The sequence below is a fragment of the Coturnix japonica genome, chromosome 4, assembly GCF_054131305.1.
Source record: "Coturnix japonica strain WE chromosome 4, WE-NBRP24, whole genome shotgun sequence".
Taxonomy (NCBI): Eukaryota; Metazoa; Chordata; class Aves; order Galliformes; family Phasianidae; genus Coturnix; species Coturnix japonica.
Genome location: NC_140666.1, coordinates 49,805,560 through 49,827,882, shown reverse-complemented (window position 1 = coordinate 49,827,882; position 22,323 = coordinate 49,805,560). Strand labels below are relative to the sequence as shown.

General features: G+C 39.7%; 1 protein-coding gene across 4 annotated transcripts in view; it reads right to left on the bottom strand.

Annotated features, from left to right (window-relative positions):
• The window catches only part of LIN54 (lin-54 DREAM MuvB core complex component), a 38,065-nt gene that overhangs the window by 7,398 nt on the left and 8,344 nt on the right, over nt 1-22,323 (bottom strand). The window contains exons 2-9 of one of the 4 annotated variants that reach the window (XM_015861562.3): nt 14,553-15,280; nt 9,115-9,235; nt 5,880-6,025; nt 4,255-4,410; nt 1,815-2,031; nt 1,034-1,107; nt 693-890; nt 126-217 (exon numbers count right to left, since the gene is read on the bottom strand). In XM_015861562.3, coding sequence (XP_015717048.2) covers nt 126-217; nt 693-890; nt 1,034-1,107; nt 1,815-2,031; nt 4,255-4,410; nt 5,880-6,025; nt 9,115-9,235; nt 14,553-15,245 — 1,697 coding nt within the window. In that variant the 5' untranslated portion in view covers nt 15,246-15,280. Of the gene's footprint in view, nt 1-125; nt 218-692; nt 891-1,033; nt 1,108-1,814; nt 2,032-4,254; nt 4,411-5,228; nt 5,262-5,879; nt 6,026-9,114; nt 9,236-14,552; nt 15,281-22,323 lie in introns of those variants that run through there. The other 3 variants (XM_015861563.3, XM_015861564.3, XM_085546762.1) reach the window with 3 other exon arrangements.

Sequence of the window (22,323 nt, the reverse complement as noted above, 5' to 3'; positions counted from 1 at the left end):
AAAGCCAAAACACCATGCCAACAGTGCTGAAATCAGCAGCAAGTTCAGCAGACTATATGCAGTGGTTTTGTTGTTGTCTTTTCCCTCCCCCCTCCCCTCACCAGCCCTCTTTGTAAAATACTCACCCATTGAATGGTAGCCGTGCTTGGGACTGGATACTGGATGTCCCAGTGAAGCCAGTGTTGCTTGCTATAGATACGTATGATGATTGCTGTAGCTAACAAAACACAAAGGTAACATATATTGCACAAGGTAACATGAAAGAAATTGAAGCATGCTTAATAGCATTTGTAGATGCTCTTATAAATAGCTTTCCAGATACTGTTCTGAAAATAATATGTTTGTAAACACAGACTTTGAGATTTGCAGAAGTTGGTATCATTTACTTTAAGAGAAGTGGACAGGAAGGACACAAGTACTGCTTTTTTTAGGACAAACTATAGCTTTAACAAAACCAAAATGGAACCAAAGATTAAGGCTGGTACCAGGGATGCCACAGGCTGGTAGAACAGACTGGTTAATCAGCCTTGAGCAGCAGGTTTTATTTATTCTCCTTTTCAATTATCAGCACTGACTAGATTGTGAGAAAGAATATGACTAACCCCTTGTTGAGGAGCAAGAACTTTCAGAAGGACAGCAGTATGTCCCATAACAGCACTGCTTTGTTATTTATCTCTGGATTAAGACCATACCTGTGTAACATACTGAGCTGGAAGGACTGCATAGCCAACATTTCCCGTGCCAGGTGCTGGTGCCAGTACAGTGCCTGGGGGCAGGTTAGTGAGGTTGGGCTGTATCTGTGGCAGTGGAGTGGCTGGCATAATTAGTCTTTGTTGGGGTTGACTTGTTGTAACTATCTGGGAAGTTGGGTTGATGGGTTTGGGCACCACCTAGAAACAAAGTAAGACTTCATGAAAAAAGAATATTCCTCCAGAATATATTTGTATTAATAGAACATTTCATGGCTGTTCTGGAATTGGACTTTTCCTTTCACCTGAAACAAGTCAGTAACATGTACTTATGCTGAGCTTACCTGTTTCACAGTCTGTGCTGGCACTATGGGAACAGACATCCGCACCGGGGTTGCATTCACCACCACTGGCTTTGCTGGTAACAAGACAACATCAGATCAACACACATTATTCACTCAGTCCACAGTTGAAACCTCAAGACTTTCATGCATACAGAATGTAGGGATACTTAATCTCTGCATACTTGCAGTACTGACCAATCTCATAGGTACTTTTCAGACGGAAGTGTTAGATACTATGTAAACAGTTATTTACAGAAGCATACATGCATATTTCATAGCAATGGTTTAAAAAACAGCTTAGATGCTGAGATCCTCTGGACTCTCTTTCCTGCTGCCAAGAAGAAACTACAAAACCTCAGCTTGTTTTGACATCTTCATTCCATAGCAGCTTCAAAAAGCATGGACGGAAACCAGTAGAGAAATTTGGCACTTCCAACACATTTTATACTGAAGGATTTTAACACTGCAGCATTTTGCCAAGATACGTATGGACTGCCATGGCTTCACATTTTTAACATGAAAACCTGGGACTTGCCACAAGTCATCCACAAAATTGGTGTAATACAAGCAAAAGCAACTTAAATAGCTCCAGGTGTTCATGCCCAACAGATCAACTTGTTACAGAGGGACCCTTTCCACATACAAACCTGGGCTACCACAAAAGGTACCGGTACATCTGGTAGTTTGGAAACATTTCTATTAAGTGACTATTTTAACCCTCAAAAGGCAAACTAGGAAAATGAAGAAAAACTTCAGGTAACACATTAGCACCAGCACTTACCCTGCTGGAGAGGCTGTGTATTCGTACTGGGATTCTGACTGGCCGACTGGGTTGAACTACTGGCTGTTGTGGCGGTAACAAGTCTGACATAATGGAACTTGCTTCCAGGTACCTGAATCTGCTGAACATTCGGAGCAGTTGCCAAGGGAATAATTGTCTTGAATTGAGATGTACCCACTCCTCCTACAGTAATGGCCTGTACTGCTGATTTCACAGCCTATTAAACCAAGAGAGCATAAGGTTACTTTTACTAAGAGTGAAAGAACACCACCATATTTATTCCTCAATTTGTTAGCGAGGAACTCTTCAATCCATTAGCATCCATGAGAACCAAATCACTTATCCCTGATTATTCTGATTTCTGGAGTAAGAAGAACAGATTAAATGCCACTCCAAGTCTGGAGCAAAGCAAGCTCAGCTCCATTTACAATTATTTACAGTAAACTCATGAGTAAAGTAACATTTGCCTAAAAATGGCAAATCAGTTTATTTCTCAAGATACAGTGTATGCCAAATCAGACATCAGCTAAGAGGACTTGGTATTCAAAAAATCAGGCAGGAATCAAAAAATATACCAACTAATAAATAAAACAACATAGTGAGAACTCCTTGCAGAACTGTTCATGCTAGACTGCACTATGATTTACCTCTGTGTGTACAGATATGTCCTGCTGGACAGATTGTGATGAATACACACAAATCATTGTGCAGCCAAAGTAGAAATGGAACTGAGTCCATATATTGATTACTGAAGAGATGAGAAGGCAGTTAGGCTGCAAAATGAAAAAGGCAAGAACAATGAAGAGCAGCAAAACAATTTACTAAATAATAAAAGCAAGAAGGAGAAAGAATTGGATTTTCAGCACACTTGCACTGCCTCACAGCTGGGATAGCAGTACATCTAGAATTCACAAGACTCCATCCTCCCAGTTTCTCTCAAACTACAAAATGATGACAGTCATGTTCATTATATTTGTACACCTCGATAACTGTATGAGATTGGTAACAGCCTCTTTCTGGTGAACTCAAACATGGGTTAATCTCTTCTGCTTTCTTGTTCTCAGTCACTTCAACTATTTATTGGAGTTCAACTATTTTTTCTCCATATCTACTAAAATTGATATTAATATGTCACTGTCAACTGTATTAAATCTTTGTGGTAAATTTGACTGATACAACAATATGACATTTTTAGAACCTTTAGAACCTTTTCCTAGCTGTTGATAGCTACAGGAATAAAATCTCATTTTACACATACTTCACTAGAGATACAAGTGCAGTCTTTTAGAGAAGTTGTTTTTTTAGAAGGGGGATGGTGGTGGTGGAGGATGCATAGATATTTAAAAGTACTGAAATTTCAACAGCACTCACAGGCAAAGTTTCATCTAGCACATAAATCGCTGACTGTCATCCAAGAACAACTGGGAAAATAATATTTAAGTGATGGCTCTTCAAAGGGCATGTCCTTGAGCCCTATGAAGCCAGGAGAAATCCTTACGTTTCAGACAGCTTTAGATCACATCTCAATATGCACACTACATAGGAATCTCAGACTGGTCACTCAGATTGGTTGCTTGCACAAGAGTGATTTTAAGTTTTAACAACTTTTTAAAACAATCTTGCCAGTTTTACTTTGAAATATCAAATCATGCTGGTGTTTACATCCCCATATCACCATTTCTATTAACATAAACAATACTAAGACTACCAACACCTGCTGGAGCTTTGGGTCTTTTGCAGTGCACACAACTGTTAAGACTCCCTGCAATAGCCACCTTTCTCATTTACACTTGCACACTGTCCTTTGTGTTTATCATAACAGGAATACAGACATTAAGATGGAAAAAGATTCCCCTAAGATGACAAAGGGGGATAAAAAAAAAACAAACTGTAGTTTGTGAAACAGCTCAGTTCTGTCTTCTTTTATTAATGCAAGTTAACTTACAAAAATTAATAGGGAGAATCTCGGTATTTTTCTAGTAATAAAATAACTGATTCATAATTCTGCAGGTCTCAGAGCACAGAGTTTTGCTTACTCAGACCCATACCAAAATATGAAGTGAGGCTTGCAACAAACAAACACCCAGAAAGCAGCAGTTCATTGTTGGAAAAGAATCAATTACTCCAAGACTTCTGCCTTCTATCACAGCATGTCTTTAAGATGACATGAGAAATATAATATACAGAGACAAGAGTTAGCTCCAAGTGAAGCTTTTCCAGATTGGACACCCATTATTTCCTATGTGTACACCCTTGGCTGTCAGCCATAGCCAGCCTGTACCTCCACGGGAGGACCACCTGTTCCTCTGCCAACTTGAACAAAAGCCTTTACAAAAACACCTTGGGAATGCCCACTGCCATCCTGCAGATCAGCACCCTAGTCTTCCCATGTGTTATGAGATGCAGACATGCTAAAAATTAAACAAAAGTCAGTCTGTACCTGCGTGGTTGTGTGGTTGACTATGGCCTTCCCAGGGGAGGAGGGTGCTGACTGCTGCACTGTGAGGATCTGCTGTCCTAACGCTACATTCAGTGGGACGCCCACCGTCTTCTGGGGGGAGTTGGGAGGCTGGGAGGCCACTGACACCACTGTTAGCTGCTTGGCAAAACAAAGAAGCAGTTTAAACCTCTGTGCAGTATGCAAACCCTCTCTATATATATGTACCTCTAATTATGAGAGGTACAGTTCTCCCACAGTACATTAAGATCTTCTTGTGAACAAAAGAGTTGTAATCTAATCACAACTCACACTGTGCAACCTGACCGTGCGATCACAGCACAGAAAGGTCCCTGCAGGAAGTCAGCACTGCCCCGTTTTGGTTGGAAACTCTGCACACTGAAGCCATAGCATCGTCAGGATGGATTTTGGAATAACAGCTTTATAATCGGCACCATGATGGCTACATGATCAATGGGGATTTTAAAAGATGGAAATGAAAAAAAAATAATCTCACTTTATGCTGTTAATTCATACCAAATGGAAAATACTGAGGAAATTATTTTATAAGTTTCCAGATACTGGTAAGACCCAGTTTTCTGCAGTGTGTCATTTGACTATTCTATATACTATCAGCCCTTCTGTTGCAGTTTCACTGATAGAACCAGGACATCTTCCACTGTTTTCTACCTCCTCTTTTACATTTCCTGCTTTAAGTTTTCAGAAAGATCCACAGGTTTTGAAACATTTTTTTAAAAAGATACTAAAAATTATTTGCCTACAGTAAACTCAGGAGATAACAGACTTTTTACTCTCACTCTTCTGATAGTTCTTAGAATAAGACTTTACAGCTTCCCTACATTGTTTTGCCCAGTAATAATTCTGAAACAAAAGCCCTTTGCTCCATTTGTGTAACATTCCATTGCTAATGCACATCCAAACTAACAAAATCTTAACTCTCACATAGGTTTTCATACATTGTACTTAGCTTGCATGTGTTATATATCTTGGTTCCCACTCTAAGACTCATCCTTTCTCCAGCAATATTCTTCTTCTCAAGGGAATTTTATCAGGTCTAAGATCCAAGCATCACTGCAATGCTCATCTGCAACACAGCTGATGATGCACAAGTTACCTTTCTATCAATTGTCTGCCTATACCAATTTCCCAGTCTGTCAAGAATCGTTGCCAATCTCATCTACATCAGTCAACATTAGTGAAGACTAATTTACCTATGGAACACCAGGCAATGGCTGGTAAATGTTAACCTATAAAGTAACTGAGATCTCCTCTTGAAGAGCCTGGTGAATTTTTCAGAAGTTGATAAAAGAAACGTACTATTTCAGCACTTGGCTAGAGGAGAACAGCTGAATGAAACAGGAGAATGGATGCTTCGGAAATGGCAAAAAGTGACAGGAATGGGAAATTAATGCAGTAATGTGCATTGAAATCACATTAAAGGAGCTAGCTGAAAAATCCAGCTTAGGCCACTATAGCAGAGCAGAGCATAGTGACTCACAATGGAGACTCTGGAGTGGCAGATCACAGACAGCTTGCAGCAAAGATGCAAACACAGAGCTTCCTTTGCAGCAGAGACGAGAAGGCTGCAGCTAGAATAAGGTTCTTACCTTGTTAGGAGATTTGAGTGGCGAGATAGCTATCTTACTCGGTGTCTGTTGTGTTGTTGTACTCAAAGATGATCCAATAACTCCACTCTCAGAGATTGTTATTGTCTTTGGTGGTGTTCCTGGAGTAGATTGTGAAACAACCCTGCCTGTAATCAAGAAAGGGATGGTCAGCTGAACTATCACCATTTACAACTTGTAAAGCAAACGCCTTCTCTGGTTAGCCTGTAGCTGATCCTCACCTGAAGGTACATTACCTAGCAGAAAGGACAGTAGAATTCTTTCGAGTTAGATTCAACTAGAAAGTAATCTGCATTACTACAAATAAAAAGATGGTTTATTTAGGCTTTAAAAAGCTGAAAGTTATATCCATCTTTCTGTAATGTTCAGTTGTTGAACCCTTAGAGCCAGCACAGCATCCCCAGGCACAAAGCCCTTCAGACTCCTGCCCTGCACACAAATACCCCAACAGCTGGCAGCTTGTTAAGAAGACCCCAGGCTGCTGCCAATGTGCAATAAAATGTGAACTGGGAAGGAGGGAGCGGGGTGGGTGCTTCTTTTTACAGCTCTGACAGCAGAAACTCTCCATATGACCATGAAAGTGGTGCTTGGTGTCTCTCCACATTCAACTGTGACCTTTTTCCTTCAGTTTGTGTTGGTGTTTGGCTTTTTCACTGCCTACAGAATAGATGACACTCTTGTGAAAATAAGGGTGGAGGTGTAACTCCACATACAATCTGCTTTTACGACAGCAAAGAAGCTTAAACATCAAAAGCTCCAAATAACAAACTCAGCCTCAGCAACATTACGAAACTCCAAGAGCAGAGTTGTTTTTTTCTTTTTTAATGCTTTTAAAATGATTTCCAAAGAGTGCTTGACCTCTGAGCTTTCCTCTGCTGCCCTTCGACTCAGATGTATTTCTGCCATAGCTTCTCTCTCATCGACTCTGCTGCACTATATATCAAAATCAAACAAGAAACAGTGTAACTTTCTGATACAAAACCATCTGGTGACATGATTATTAACTCAAGCACCACTAAAACAAAACACCACCATCCTCACAGAAAGCTGCCCTGATATCTGTATTCTCTAAGGCAGCTTCACTTTTGTTTAGCAACCAAGTGTGCTGTTACTTTGGCTGCACAAGCAACCTGAAAAACGGAACCCTCCTCAACATTCAGTACTTCTAAGTTGTTCCCCCTTTCTCTGTCCCTTGTAACAGCTTTATCCCTTCTCATTGCACTTCCTCTTCTGCCCTTAGTATCAGCTTCCAAAACTGAATCTGGCTGCTTTATTTGAAAGAATTGTCAGTATAAGAACTTCCACCTCAGCTGCAAGCGATTAAAAATACCTATCAGACCAAGAAAAACACATAAGCAAATTAGCATTCAATACCTTCTCCAAATACCAGCCTCTCTGACCTGGCAAACTGTACTACTGGTGGTTGGGGTGGAAAGAGGAAAGGAAAGTATTTAGAAAGACTTTCCCTCTCACTTAAAAAAAGCATCTTCATCTGCCAGTGATGCCTCCTGCAAGCTCAGGGAAAAGTATTGTGTATTCTCCAACATATTCATTTCAAAGGCAGAAATTTATTTCTTTTGTAATGCATAATGTGTAGATACCTTGTGATCTGCATGCTTACTTTCACTCTGGAGGCAGCAAGATTTAGGAACCTAATGAAACAACACACTTGTAAAAAAGGTTTCTGCTGTGGTTCCTTAGTTCCTCACTGCTTGTCAGTTTTCATGTAATGCCAGGTGAAAATGTAATGCTAGATACAAATGTAATGCTTCTCAAAGCAGCTTTCCTCCCCCCCTCTGAGTTTATTTTTTAAACACACAAATAGCTTAAGTCAGATGTGTATAAACACAGCAAAGCAATCTTTTTATAGGTCTGTGTGTTTGCTGGGGAACTGTCTGAGGAAGAGGAATTAATGGGAACTGGGACATCCAGTTTCACTGGCAACATAAAACTGGGCACAGGCCAATCTGACAGCACAAGGAAAGGATTATAATTCAAATATGTGCCAAATACTGTAACAGTGGAAATTATGAACACAGGAGACAGTTGCTTTCTTTTTACAACCAGCTCAAGTCACAGCTCTATGAAGACTTAATGCATTCATTTAAATACATGGAAGAGATTTTAGGCTTACTTGAGTCTGTCAGCCTGGACAGCTGAAAAAATCCTTCAGACATCCAAAAACAACTCCAGCTTTTTACATTTCTCCTTTTGTGATAATTTGTGCGCATTTTATCAAGGGACACATCAGTCCCACTGCCAAAGTGAACAAGTCCTTGAAGGGAGTGTTTAAAGAGGAGGGGAAACACCTGTTTACGAGGGTGGACAGTGATAGGACAAGGGGGAATGGTTTTAAACTGAGACAGGGGAGGTTTAGGTTAGAGATTAGGAGAAAGCCTTTCACTCAGAGGGTGGTGACACAATGGAACAGGTTGCCCAGGGAAGTCGTGGATGCCCCATCCCTGGAGGTATTCAAGGCCAGGCTGGATGAGGCAGCCTGGTCCGGTGGTTGGCAGCCCTGCATATGGCAGGGGGGTTGAAACTAAATGATCATTGAGCTCCTTTTCAACCCAGACCATTCTATGAATGAAAACACTGCGTTGTTGGTTGAGCTTTTTTTTTTTTTTTTTTTTTTTTTTTTTTTTTTAATAAGGCAAAAAAGGACCAGATTTGTTTTCCAAAGAGGCAAACCATCTCTTCTTAACCTTAACTACCTTCTTATAGACTCTTCAGAAATACTTATTTCTTAAGTAGTTGAGCAATTCAACAGAAACAACAGCTTCATTTCATTCTCAGAAATGTTTCTTGCAAGTATCACATTTAAGCCTACCACAAGCAGATTACAGAAATACAAAAGCATTTGCCTCCCTTCTTTCTCTTTAATTTAAGTTATCCATAAAGACTTTGTTTATCAAATTACCTTTTTTCAGGCTGAGGCACTTCTCTCTTTTACCCAAAAATCCACCAAATAAAAACATTTTGCAGAAAAACCAAAATAATCCAAATCTACAGCCACGTAAATAAACAAAGCATAAGGGAATCAACCACTGCCCATATCTGCTTCTACCTACCAAAATCTTTGCTGATTTTTTTTCCCCAGTTGCTTCAGAAATCTATAATAAAAATCAATACAAAAAAAATTTCTACCACCATCATCTCTTTGAATAGTCTTATAAAAAGCCAAACTGTAAAGCAAAATAAATAGAGTAAGTACAACCTGCAATGACCGGTGACACTTGAGTGGTCTGCCCTGTAACAGCTTTGCTATTGATTGGTTTTGCAAAGATGAGCTTGGTGATCACTGGGCCTGAAGTTGCAGTTCGGGTCTTCTTTGCAATCTGAAAGATGGATTAAAAAAAGAGCTCAAGTAACTTGAGTGTTTTGGATCAGAATGATCATGTTGTTACGTACATCATACAACAGGGCAACGTTCACACATGGAAGTAGAGAGAAATTGTTCATCTCACATTTTACCTCCATTTCTCATGGGTTATCATCTGTGCCATTTGAGAGAGCAAGATAAAGCACAGCAGCCAAGCCCCTTACAGTCATCCTACAAGGTCTCTGTACAAACATGCCTTGACTTCAAGATATCTTATTAGCAACCTGAAAATAAATTTTACAAGCAGTCTGTCTGTACAAAAACATTAACTTAAAAGTATCAGTCTTAAAATATGATATATATATTTTTTAAAGTCATATTTTCAGACAACCAGGACATAACTTGATCCTCTAACTATTACAACAAGACAGGTACTGCTCTGAAACATCTCTTCACCTGTGCTGACATAGCAACACACTTCTGCCCCACAAAGGAGGAAAAAAAAGAAGCATGAAACTTCTGGAAGTCTTAGGCACTGGTTAACTAAGACACAATCAACTGACTACATCCATGTCTTTTGTGTACACCCCACAGCAGATCCTGTCTCCAGTAGTACTGCAGCACCAGGAACAAGTAAGTGCAATTTGATGAGACAGACTTTTTCACCTTGAAGGCTTTTGTTTAAAAAGGATTTCCCTGCCCTTCTCCCCCACCTTATCATTACTGAAGGGTCTGCTACAAGACACATTTATTCTGTTTCCATTAACCGATGGGCCTGATCTGCATCCCACAGACACCAGCCACCAACTCTAGCAACATCACAAACCCACGGCATGGCATCCACATGGGAAGCCACATACCAAGTTGCTGATCTGCCTTTGCTACTGAAGCAGCTAACCAAAGAAACCTCACACACGTAGAAAAATACAGATGTAACAGCTACTTTCAACAGCCTGAATAAGTTGTGATTGCTTAAACGAAGCAATTGAGTGGGCTGAATGTTGTGGTTTCCTATACACAGTCCTGTTTATAGCATTTGCTGACAAAGAACACATTTACATTCTAAATATTCTGCAATACGTAATGAATTCAGCAGTCTCCACACAAAGATCAAGTGTGGGGCAGTTTCAACTGCCAGCAACACGCCTGCAGGATGGCTGGGACAGCCAGAGCTCCACCTGTGATAGGTCTGAACCTTCTGGCCTCCTGCAGAGAGGATATGTCTCTGTGTGCTTGAGCTGTGCCCAGCCAAAGGGACACCCAGCAGCTCTTACACTACACGGCAACAGAGGACAAACAGTGTTTAGAGAATGCCTTGCATTCCTCTGCATTTAGACTGGAGCGCTCTTTGGAGCAAACCTTCATCCTAAAATGAAACAGAAAGGAAACTCCTATTCTTGGAGATACATTTTTCACTGAAAGAAGATTAATTCACAGCACACTTTATAAACGTAACTCAAAGACATTTAAACATCTCTAGAACTCACTTCTCTTTGCACATATACAGGGGGTGGATGAACACAATCTAATACTATTTTATAAGCCAAACTACACACATTCTAGTTTCGTTTCTGATAAATTTCCCATGTTTTACCCATTAGATTAGCAACTTCCATTCTGTTGAAGTTGATTCTAATTTTGCTGTAGGTTTCAGACCAATTCAGCTGCTATTACTTTTACTCTTTGAAGCAAGGTCAAAATCTGACTCTGAACTTGACCACCACCTACCGGAACACAAGCACTTGTAACTTTATGCTTGTAAAATACCATCCAACAACATTAATTATCTCAGAGAAAAGTATAAATCCCTATACAATAGCCAGTTCACAAAAGTAGCCCTGTTCCCTACAGGCTCAACTTGCAATAGCCTCCTGTTGGTCTAGTACGAAGTTCTATCATCATCTAAGAGAAGGCTGAATCCCTTTAGGCCTTTAGACATAGGGAAACCCCAACACAGCTCCCTTGGCCATCAGAAACAGGACATGTGCTCTAAGCCAGCTGGCTGCCCCTTAGCAGAGAGGCTTTTTGAGAGCTCTGCTGCACGAGCTGATAGTATAAGTGCTTCAGTGGGAAACTCATTACCCACTTCAGTATGACTGGAGAAGCCAGAGGAAATCAAAATGACAGACTGCCCCTTCGATGCTTCAGCAAGAGCAAGTTCTCCCGAGCTCTCTGTCATTGCCTATACTAATCACAGAAAGTTAGCATTATTCCTCTTTGCCTACGTAAATTAAGCTTTGCTCTCCACAAGTTACTTCTAATTAGACTGCAGACGTATTTCCTGTGGCAACAAGCTTTTCCATTAGGAAAAATATTAACTTAAGAAGCACTCTCCAGTTATCTTCTCTGTAAAGTGGGAGAACCATTAACATGAAAGCATCCCTACTTAAATGGTTCATTTGTTTCTCTGTAGGCACTCCCCACTAACCAAGATAGCAAGCATGCTTCTGTGACCAGAATCTGACTTCAGCTGTCAAACAGTGTAGCAGTCACATAGAAAAATGAAGGTGCACACCTTGAATTTACTGCTAGATACAGAACACTACTACCATAAGGAAGCTAACATTCTATAAATCCACTCCCTAGATGACCTTGCAGGAGATCTTCCATGTAGCCACACCTGAAGTAATTTATACTTGGTATAAAAGGAAAAAAAAAAAACCTCACAGGGACTGGAAATAGAAGATAACAGCATACTCCAGAGAAGATAGTAAGGACACAATACTGTGTCAGGAATAGGGATTTTCTGTGGGATTATGGAGTACATGACATTATTTTTCCACCATGAGACACAGCCACAATGCTGGCTTAGCAGTTGTTTTGCTATGGTAGCAATTGTGGTACAGACAAGTAGATTTAACTGCTGAAATGCACAGCCAGTTACCACACCAAGACAAGTTCAAGTCAGACCAGTCTAGTGACAGCTGTGGTGATGGGTCTGGACCTTTGGTTGAGTCATCTGCAAAGCTCAACTTCTGCTTTGCACTGAAGCTAATATACTAGCACATGGTGATTTTTAAGCTTGCATGCAAGCAGGAACCCTAGGCTAAAAGCAAATGCATTTGCCAAGTCATTTTTTCCACACTCAGGATAGTGATTTCAACTATATTGTGACAAGTCACCTAGGTCTATGAAAGGGAAAGCAATAAGCCTCTTCTCTTGGTACAACAGAATCCTGAGGTCATGCTGTATCCTATATTGGTCTCTGAACTCTCAACATCACAGAGAGGGAGCAAGATTACAAGGAATGTTCTGCTGGAACTCTGTCAACTCTGCCCTTTCTCAAATGCTGAAATATCAAGCGTTACAAATAGATTGTAGTAAGACTAATGAATTCTCTTGATCTGAGAAGTTGCTAGAACAGTGATAACATAAGGAGAATTGTAGAGAGGCTCTTAGTCACCCAAGTCTAGTCTTTTATCAATTCATTTTTCAGCAACAAGTCCAAATGAAGTGCTGCTTTGCATTTGAAAACAACTGAATCACATGAGTTAAGTTACACATAACCCTTGGGAAGCTGGGAGGCATTCATGGCTTCCTTTTCCTCTCAGAAGGTGCCAAGACGGCACTGAAAGTTTAGAGTTTCATTCTGGATCATAGGATAAACGCATGACTTCATTTTCTAAGCCAGGAACTTGAAGCATAGGTTACCTCCCCTGTCATACATGACAAGGTAGACTGAATCTCTCACCTAGCCTCATATAATCCTTTGATGTAGTAATTTTCTGCAGGGATAAGTACTGTCTGGGAGCTGCTCATGTAGCTGTCTTTCCCACAGTATCAGGCAGTTCTAACAAACTGAAAACTGTTGTCCTGCTTTTCATTTCTACTTCCTCCACTCCTTGTAAGAAAGAAACAAACAATGAATATAATGAATTAACAATTCAATCAATTTTACAAAAGGAAGAATTAACAAAGTTAATCAACAATTTAGTTGTGGTTTGATTAACAAATGGTTACAAGTCCATTTGTATCAGGTTATATTAAGGAACCTGTAGGTTTCCTAATAACAAACAGCAGAGGTCAATCACTAAATCACTGCTGGGACAAGTGATCTCATACAAGCAGAAGCCCATCACATGTAAGCTGTTTTCTTCTGTTTCTTGTATGTGTCAGTCAGCAGTAACTGAAGCTAACAGGTACTGATCCACTCTCACACCTTCCTGTGCTGACTCACAAGGCAAGACTTGAAAGCCGTAATGTCAACAGTATCATTAACAATGAAGGTGCAAAAATAAGAGCAACATATGTAACAGATATATTTGTGAAACATTTTTTCTTTCGAATACACTGTAGCAACAAAGGAGGTAAAGCAGAAACAGGTGCAAGGATCATCTACTGATTTAAAACAAACTATCACAGTCACACTTGTTCATGCTTGCTTAACATGGAATACTAACTGTAGAATACTAACTGTAACAGTTAGTCTGCAGTATACTTAAAAAAAAAGTCTATACAGTAGCCTGCAGTATACTTAAAAGTCATTTTTTCACATGCAAGAAATTTGGTTTAGCTTGTATACTTGGAGCTTCCTTTCTCATTTTACTCAACCATAAAAATGATTATTTTCCACTACAACCTCCACTGAGTCCCAGCTTTCCTTTCGTGACTTTTTGATACGTGTCTCATCTCCATTTAGAACAAAGTCATTCGTGTTCAGTTCTGCCATGTATCAGATATCAGACCCCTTTGGCTAACAGCCCACGTCTTTTCAACATATTTTCAGATCCCTTCAGATTCTACTTTCAATTATCAGAAGATCTACATCTGAGGCAGCAAATAGCACTTAGAAGTGTCCACCTTACAATATAATCTAGCTGATCAATATACACTGATAAGCTTAAGCAGGTTTAAGGCAGACAAGATGCACTGCTTTTGTTCCTTCTCAAATGCATTAAGGTTCTTCAGAGACTTTACTTCTAACAAGCTAAGATTAAGAATTTAAGAAGCTGGTTGCTCTTGAAATGGGAAAGCAGCGTGCACTTAGAATAAAGAATGGCAGTCATCAAGAGTTCAATTCATTCTTATGAATGCATATAGAGTTTATTTTTATAAAATGAAAACAATGGGAAAATTCAATATAATGAATTCTGATAGTTAACTTTCTCTGAGGCAGACCCCTAAGATTCAAAACAGTAGCTGGGAGATAAAAGGCATACAATTGTAAACGCATTCACAGATGGAAGAATGGGCTAAGAGAAGCACTGTGCTTTTATACAAGGAAAGGAAAGGCTGAAAGCAACCTTTCAGTGTGTCAGCCAGTGAAGGAAGCAGACAATAGTCTCACCAACAGAATCATTTTAAAGAGGTTTCATCAGCATAACTCACTTTACCTGTACTGTTTTTAATTGCTGTGTCTGCAAAACAGAAGGCTGGGCAGCAGTATTTATCAGCTGACTTCCTTGCGTTAAAGCTGAGACACCAACAACAGGTTTCACTTCTGACCGACCTCCAATAACAACTTTGATCTGCTGGCCTTGTACCTTGGAGTCTCCACCTTGGGTCTGGGACACAGTCTTCTGTGCCTGCGGGAGCTGGCAGCGAGGCAAGGCTAAAACAATGGGTTGGCCAGTCTTGCCCAAAGCTGTTACAATTAGCTTTTGCCCATCAGGTTTAATGCTCTGATTGCCTATTTTAAGGTCAGTGGTCTTGTTCAGAATAATTTGATTGGCTGATATAGTGACCGGAGTCTGAGCACCAAGTTTATGTAGACCACTTTGAAAGGCAGGCTTAACTATTGAATTTCCTTCAGTTTTTATGGTTGTGGTGTTTGCAGTCACATCGCCCGAGTGATTACTGGGTGCAGTAACTGGTTCTGTGGTGACTGTGGCTGTAGTCGTAACCGAAGCATCATTGGTGGAGCTTATGTTCACTATTTCTTCCAGTTCTGTTTCCATGGGAATAGAATCTCCCATTGGTGAAGACACGATAACCGCCTCAATGCTGTCATCTTCCACCAGAGTGATACCAGTGTCCATTATTTCCTCAGGGAGCAAGCTGTTTACTTCTGCTGAAACCACCTCCATGTTAGCAGTTGTGGCAGTGATGACTGTAGCAGGTACTGCAACAATAATAAAAATAAATTAGTGGCTTCCAAAAAAAAATAATACACATTTCACAAAGGTTTATGAATAATATTATCAAAAGAAAAACGTACAATAGCAGAAAACACAAAGTATTGTGCGTATGCAATGGAGGAATATCATGGAAAAAGAAAAAGCTATCAAATTCTAACACATTTGACTGAGTTTACTTTCAGAAAGAATTTACACCAAAGCTCTTCAGTATCGTCCATTCATAAATACAGGCACCGACTTTCTTCTGATTACTAGTCCACCTCTGGCAATTTAGTACACCTAAAGTAGTGCTCCCCTCCCCCCAAGATGGGTACCTTGCTCACACAGATATATACTGAGATACAGAGCAAGAAGTAAAAAGCTACACAAGTCCAGAAGATGATGACCCGTTTTGTCATGTGTATCAACACCTACTAGCAGGGTGCTTTGCCTCGGAGACTTGTTTTCCACTCTAGATGCAACAGGGGTTCACTGTTGTTTTCTCGTTTCAGAAGTCTCATGCAAGCAAACAGCTGTCTCTGTGAGAGGCTTTTTTAGCCCCAGAAGCTCAATCGACAGGCTACTTTTGAGACCAAGGCAAAACTCATCCCTATTTTTCAGTGGATTAGTATGAACGCCCAACTTATCTACATTAAGTTTTACATGACAAACCTTGAAGACATTGCTGGAAACAGCTTCGCTTATCACTTTCACTAAAACTGCATCACTGTCAGACTAAAAACAGATGCACTTATTACAGCATTTCCTTCATTTGCTGACCCCATCAGTATGCTTGGATACTACATGGGAGAGTAGGTGGCACACACTCCACAATCTTGAGTACTTCTGATAAGTGCAAGAGGACAAGATCCTCGTGTATCCAGCTTCCTTATTTCTAGGAAAAGCAGACAAGTTGTATGTAACTAGGTGACATATGTAATTAAGAAACTATATTGCTAAAAAAAACATACTAAATGCTGGGGTAACAACTGACTCATCTGGGGTCATTGTGGTTGGATTTTACAGGGTGGTAGGTAACCACAGAACAGCTGCATTTCACCCATGAAGTAGAAGGATGAGGGAAAACCAACCTGCTACAGTCTACCTTGTTTATATGTTGAGCTTCGAAGGCCATATTAGACTAGTCACTGGGCCCTACTGATCTCAGTGGATACCATCCTAGTTCCACTCAGCTCCTGAGTACAAGCTGTATCACACTGCTAACAGATATTCAAGCATCTTCAGCTGTGTAAGAACTTGTTCAGACAACCTACAGTCAAACGCATACACAGCTCACTTATTGGCAGACATTTAGATGTCTGTTTTCTGATGTCACAGCCAGAAATACCTCCTCTTAGAGAGTGTTTATCCCAAAGTAATGCCAGAACAGCCTTAATTGATGCCAACCCTCATAACTAGCACTAGACACAACACCTTACACCTAAGGACACACCAGTAATGTTAGTATCACGTTGCTGTCTCGGAGTCAAAGTGGTTAACTGTGTACAAGGTAACAAAAAAAATGGAATAGGAGTAGTGGATTATTTTTGCATATGCTAAGCCTACTAACATGTTTTTGGGTTGTGCTGTTTTATTTTCCCTTCAACCTAAACAGGACTGTGCCTTAAACCTTACATTCCGGGCTATTCTGTATCTAAAAAAACAAACAAACATGCCATTCTTATCCTGAAAGGAAGAAAGGGCTTGGATCCAGATATTAGGCTCTTAAAGTCAACCACAACCCAATATATGCTCATATACTTGAAAATAAGAGAATCATCTAAATCAGGCAATGGAAAAAAATCAATTCAGTATCAACATATTATTTCAAATGATTAAATTTTTGGATTGCATAATTATGTGCTGTTCCATTTAAAAAAAGGTCAGTCTTAGTATCTTTTAGTAACATAACCGTAATGAACTGAAATACACCCAAGCAGCAATGCAGATAAATAAACTTATTTCTTGTATTCTTAGTGCCTCTGCCACAAGGTGGTAAATGGCTGTTAAACATCTTTACCTAGTTCAATGAAAACTTAAATAGAAATGCATCAGCTTCTAACCTCTTGCATTACAGAAAAAAACAACCAAAAAACAAAAACAAAAAAACACAGAAATATACATTGCTTCAAGTTAGAAATTAAAGCCCAATAAGTTAAAATATAAGAAACATTACATGTTTTTTGAACTAGTAGTTTACAGACATCAACAAGGTTTTTTGAAGTATTAGGTCTCATCCTTTCACAGATGGCTTTCACAACTGTACATAGGCTGGTGTTAATGATAGCAAGAAAAACACCAATCAACTTACTGGTTCCATTTCTTCCTTGTTTACTCAACTGAAATAGATGCCTGAAATGAAACGAGGAAACCTTATCTATACGAGAAGCTGCTGTCATCAAAGCAGCTTCAACATCCAAGAAGATTCTTATTTTACTTCTAGGTATTTATCCTAAATTTCTCAACAATTCAGCTGCTTGTTTTTTCAAACTCAATCATAACAAACACACTGTTTATATTCTTTTGCTCGCCTACTAAAATGATTTCCAATAATAAAGCAGACCAAACTCTTGAAGGATGCTTTACTAACTATTCACACATATTCAGTTGAAAACCCTAAGAGCACTGTCTAAACCAAACAAGTGGATAAGCACACTAGTGCTAACTCCACAGAGACTGCACAAACACTTCTTAATAGATCAATTGAGCCCACAGAATAAGGCCAACGCAACAAATTAAAAGCTCTTGGAAAAAATGCATATAGTGAAGATTTGTTCATTAAGACTCCATCCCACCACAGGACATAAAATTACCTAAATGCACTGAAAAAATAACTGGGGACTAAAGTGTACTGACAGCAAGGTCTGGTTGCAATCGCTTTTAGAAACTGCTTTATCACCTTCTTTTGAGAAGGGAGACTGCATTGGGACAAAAGTTCAGCCTGAGTGGTTCTCTTGTGCCCATCTTAATGGCTACAGACCTACATTTGATAATCATAAAAAAGAAGAAAGAGGAACAACTTGAAACTTGCTGTGGCTTAACACAATATTTTAATACTTCTGAATCTTATACTTGTTACTCAGAATCCTTACAAAGCTCAGGCGTTTTCTTTTTCTTAGTATGTTTCTCCATTTGTTTGATTTTTGTTACACCACAAATGAGAAACTGAGGGGAGAAAAACCCACTGATAACCATATTTGTTTCAATATAACTTCATAAAAATTAAAGTGGACTTACAGATAGGAAGATAAAAGTGCAATGACTGTTGGCAAAATACAGAATGGAGATGAGAGTTACTTACTACTTACTGACAGATACTTGTGTATGCGGATCAAGAATCTCCTCACTATTTGTACCTCCTGCTTCCCCTGGTCTTTCCAGGCTTAGTGGTGGCTCAGCCTTCAAAAAACAACCATGTAACCCTACAGGCTTAAGAAGATTGACCAGGCCTGCCTGGAGTTGTTGGCAATGCTGCTTATAAACCAATTTCAGAAATGTCAGTTCACCATTAAAAGCACAAAAGCAGAAACCCAAAACAAAGAAAATCCAAATCTAATACATGCACCAACTACAACAGAGCCCTGAAGAACTGAGATTGAGTTGGGATGAACAGAAGCATTGCCAGGTGGTAAGCAGACACAAGTACAACCAAGCACCTTTGCCGGAGACCAGAGGAAGGAGGTATTTAAAGGTGGGATCAAGATGCACCCTTAGGTACAGCGCTGTAAGAGCCAGCAAGGGCAAATGTATTGAAGTTGCTGACCCACCCCTAGTCTGACAAGGTCATCCCCAGTACAGTTGTCCAAGGACAAATGGCATAGAAATGTCTAGCATATATAAAACCAACTGCTCCATCTCCAACCACCAGCAAATGCAAATATTCACACAATCACCATTACAATTTTCCTCCTGAGGGGTGGAAAACAGGAAACAATTCTGCAGGTCCCAAAAAAGGAGCAAATAAACTGCTCAGAAACTTAACAGTAATGTAGTTACAAGCACTTCCATACAACCTTAGTGCTGCCTTTTCCATAGATCAGTGAAGCCAGAAAAGACGATCAGCTTTTAAGATACTGTGGCTCAGTTTTGCGTACTTTATAACTCAGAAATCCCTGCAATAGTCATATGAAGTTACAGTAATAAACTCAGCACATTCCTAGACTTCTAATCGAATAAGTGCTAAAAAGAATATTCATTTATTCTTGTGGTTTATTCCTGGCAGGCAGCTGAACACCACACAGCCTTTCACTCACTCCCCCCTCCCCAGTGGGATGCAGGAGAGACTCAGGAAAATTACAAAAAGAAAACAAGAGAAGAACTTGGGGGTTGATACAAAAGGACAGAAAAGGAAGAGAGAAATTAACAGCAATATAGACCCAAAACAAGTGATGCTTAACACTCATCACTCGCTGACTGACGCCCAGTCCCAGATCAGCAGCTGTCCTCCCCTGGCCAACTCCCTACCATTTTTCATATATATTAAAAATATATATATTTTCACATGATGTCATATGGCATAAAATAGCCCTTTGGCCAGTTTAGGACAGCTGTCCTGATTCTGCCTGGGGGAGAAAACTGTGCTCCTCCCAGTCTTTCAATGGAAGAATAAGCTGCTGAAACACTGCGATGTCCTTGGCTATGTACAGCACTGCTCAGCAGCGACTGAAACATTGCTGTATTATCAACATTGTTTTTCTCTTAAAGCCACAACGTAACATTATACCGGACACTATGAAGAAAATCAGCTCCATCCCAGTTGAAACCAGAACAATTTCTAAATCCAATGAATGGAATAAAGGCAAGCAAAGGAAGAAGGGAAACACGGAACAGATCCTTGATGACTATGATTCATTTTCAATTATCTAAGCAATTCATCAAGAAAACCTGAGATACTTTCAGCCACGTGCAATTGAAGCTCAGATGCTCTCATTCTTCCTTATTTTTTCAGGTTTTGCTCACCTGCTCACCCTAACAGTAGCAATATGAGTGTTTCACTGGGCTGTCTAACAGAAAATCAACTTTGTTTTTGCTCTACCACTCGGAGATTAAGAGGTTTAAAATTTCTCAACAGCAACTTGTTGGAAGCTCCTCCCCCAAAAAAGAAGAGATCTAAGTACTACTACACTACAGTAGGGGAAATGCAGTAGCAATTCATTCATCCGTTCCCATTTCCCTTCCTAATCTTCCAGCCCATGGGACACAAAAATAAAGCACCTTGCAATTCTTCAACCTTGGAACAGTTACTAAGCTCTCCATCCTGCAGTCATTGACATAAATGCTACAAAAGAGCAAGGACAGTCAGAGCACAGCGAGCCAAAAAGCACCAAGAGGAACTGAAATTCTTCGTTCACGGATCTGCTTAAAAACAAACAAACATCTTTTGTTGAAGTTTAGATCCTTGAAACAGGTGTTTTATCAACATAAAGATATGAAAAAGCACTGCCTTAACCATGAAGCCTTTAACTGATCATACTCAAAGCCTAAGAAGTGATGCATGCAACATGACCACAGGGCCATCCTTTACCACAACGCCTCTGGTACAAACATGCTGCAAGGCTCAACAATCCCTTGACCCAGTGCTGTTTTCTTCACAGCAAAATGAATTCTCACACACAAGGAATCACAGCGTGTTACCACAGAAATTAGATTATACACACAGAGCACAAAAGCACTTCTCACAATAGAAGTAAAAGTCCTTAAATATAGTACATGACCAAAAATCCCCATGAGTCAGAAAGCCTTTCATGCAAAACAGAAGCTTGAAGGAAGAAAGAAAAAACACAAGTTTTTCATGAAAGCAGTACGTCATATAAGTCACCAGTGCTTGAATTACATTACATATATGTATATATGTATATATGTATATATGCGAGTGACCTGCTTACTAGAAAACCATCCTTTTAAAACAGATCTAACCTAGACTGGACAATCCCCTTTTTACCACAAGAACCACTGGTACATACATTGCCCAAATGTACCATTGAGTATGAAACAAGATTAACAAGAAAGACAATTCTCTCACTGTTGATTAAAAAAAGGGTATTGAGAAGCATTACTAAAAAAAAAACCAACAAAACCAACAAAAACCAAAACCCACCCCAGACACTTTCCCCGAATGACTTGTACCTAGAAAACTAAACTGCTTAAAGGTCAAGTTACTTTTCTATGCATAGCTCACAGCTGTTACCCAGCTTTCACATGCTAATTAAATGTACATCAAGGAGGTAGCAAAATCGTGTCATATTAGTAATATTAGTCTGCATTTCATGACTTATGTACATTTCAAATTGCATGTATCTGTAGTTTTTCAAGTAGTCAACACATTCCATATTTGCTAGTTGTAGCTTAAAACAAGTGGAAAACTTGCATTTCTGCTTGGTTCTGAAGATTAACCGTGATCAGCCAATGATAAATCTGCTCTTTGAGAGCAGCTTAGTGCCCTTTGAGGGTCTGTTCCTTGTCAGTGCCAAGACATTCTGGCTTGCACTTAACAGCAAGGCTATTACTGTTACGGGAACACTGCCCGTTAATCTAACAGCACCCCATTCTGCACATACATTGATGTGTATGTATTTGAGAAACAACTGGCATGTCCAATCAAAGTAGGCAGAAACCAAAATTAGGTAGTTAGGTTATCCATTTATGCTCCAATTACTAACAAATAAAAGCTTGCATGAAGTAGACTCCATACCCACCTCCACATTCCCTCTTCTCTTAGAAAGGAGCAATGTAGCTATGAGGTCTAGCCCTGCAGGTTCAGAGCACACAATCCAATTACAACCTTCCAGGAAAGATGTGGATATATGGAATACCCATTGCAGCAGGATACTACCAAGTATCTCAGTTTTCTTTCTGTCCCAAATAGATCTCCAATACAAACTATAAGATAGAAACTGAAAGAACCAGAATACTTCCCTTCTTCCTCCCTCGGCTTGCACTGCCAATTGCCCTTTTTTCAAGGTAATACAACAGCACAAACTCCAAAAAAATAAATAAAAATTCACGCGTACTTAAGATCATTAAATACATTTTGCAGGTGTTCAGTACC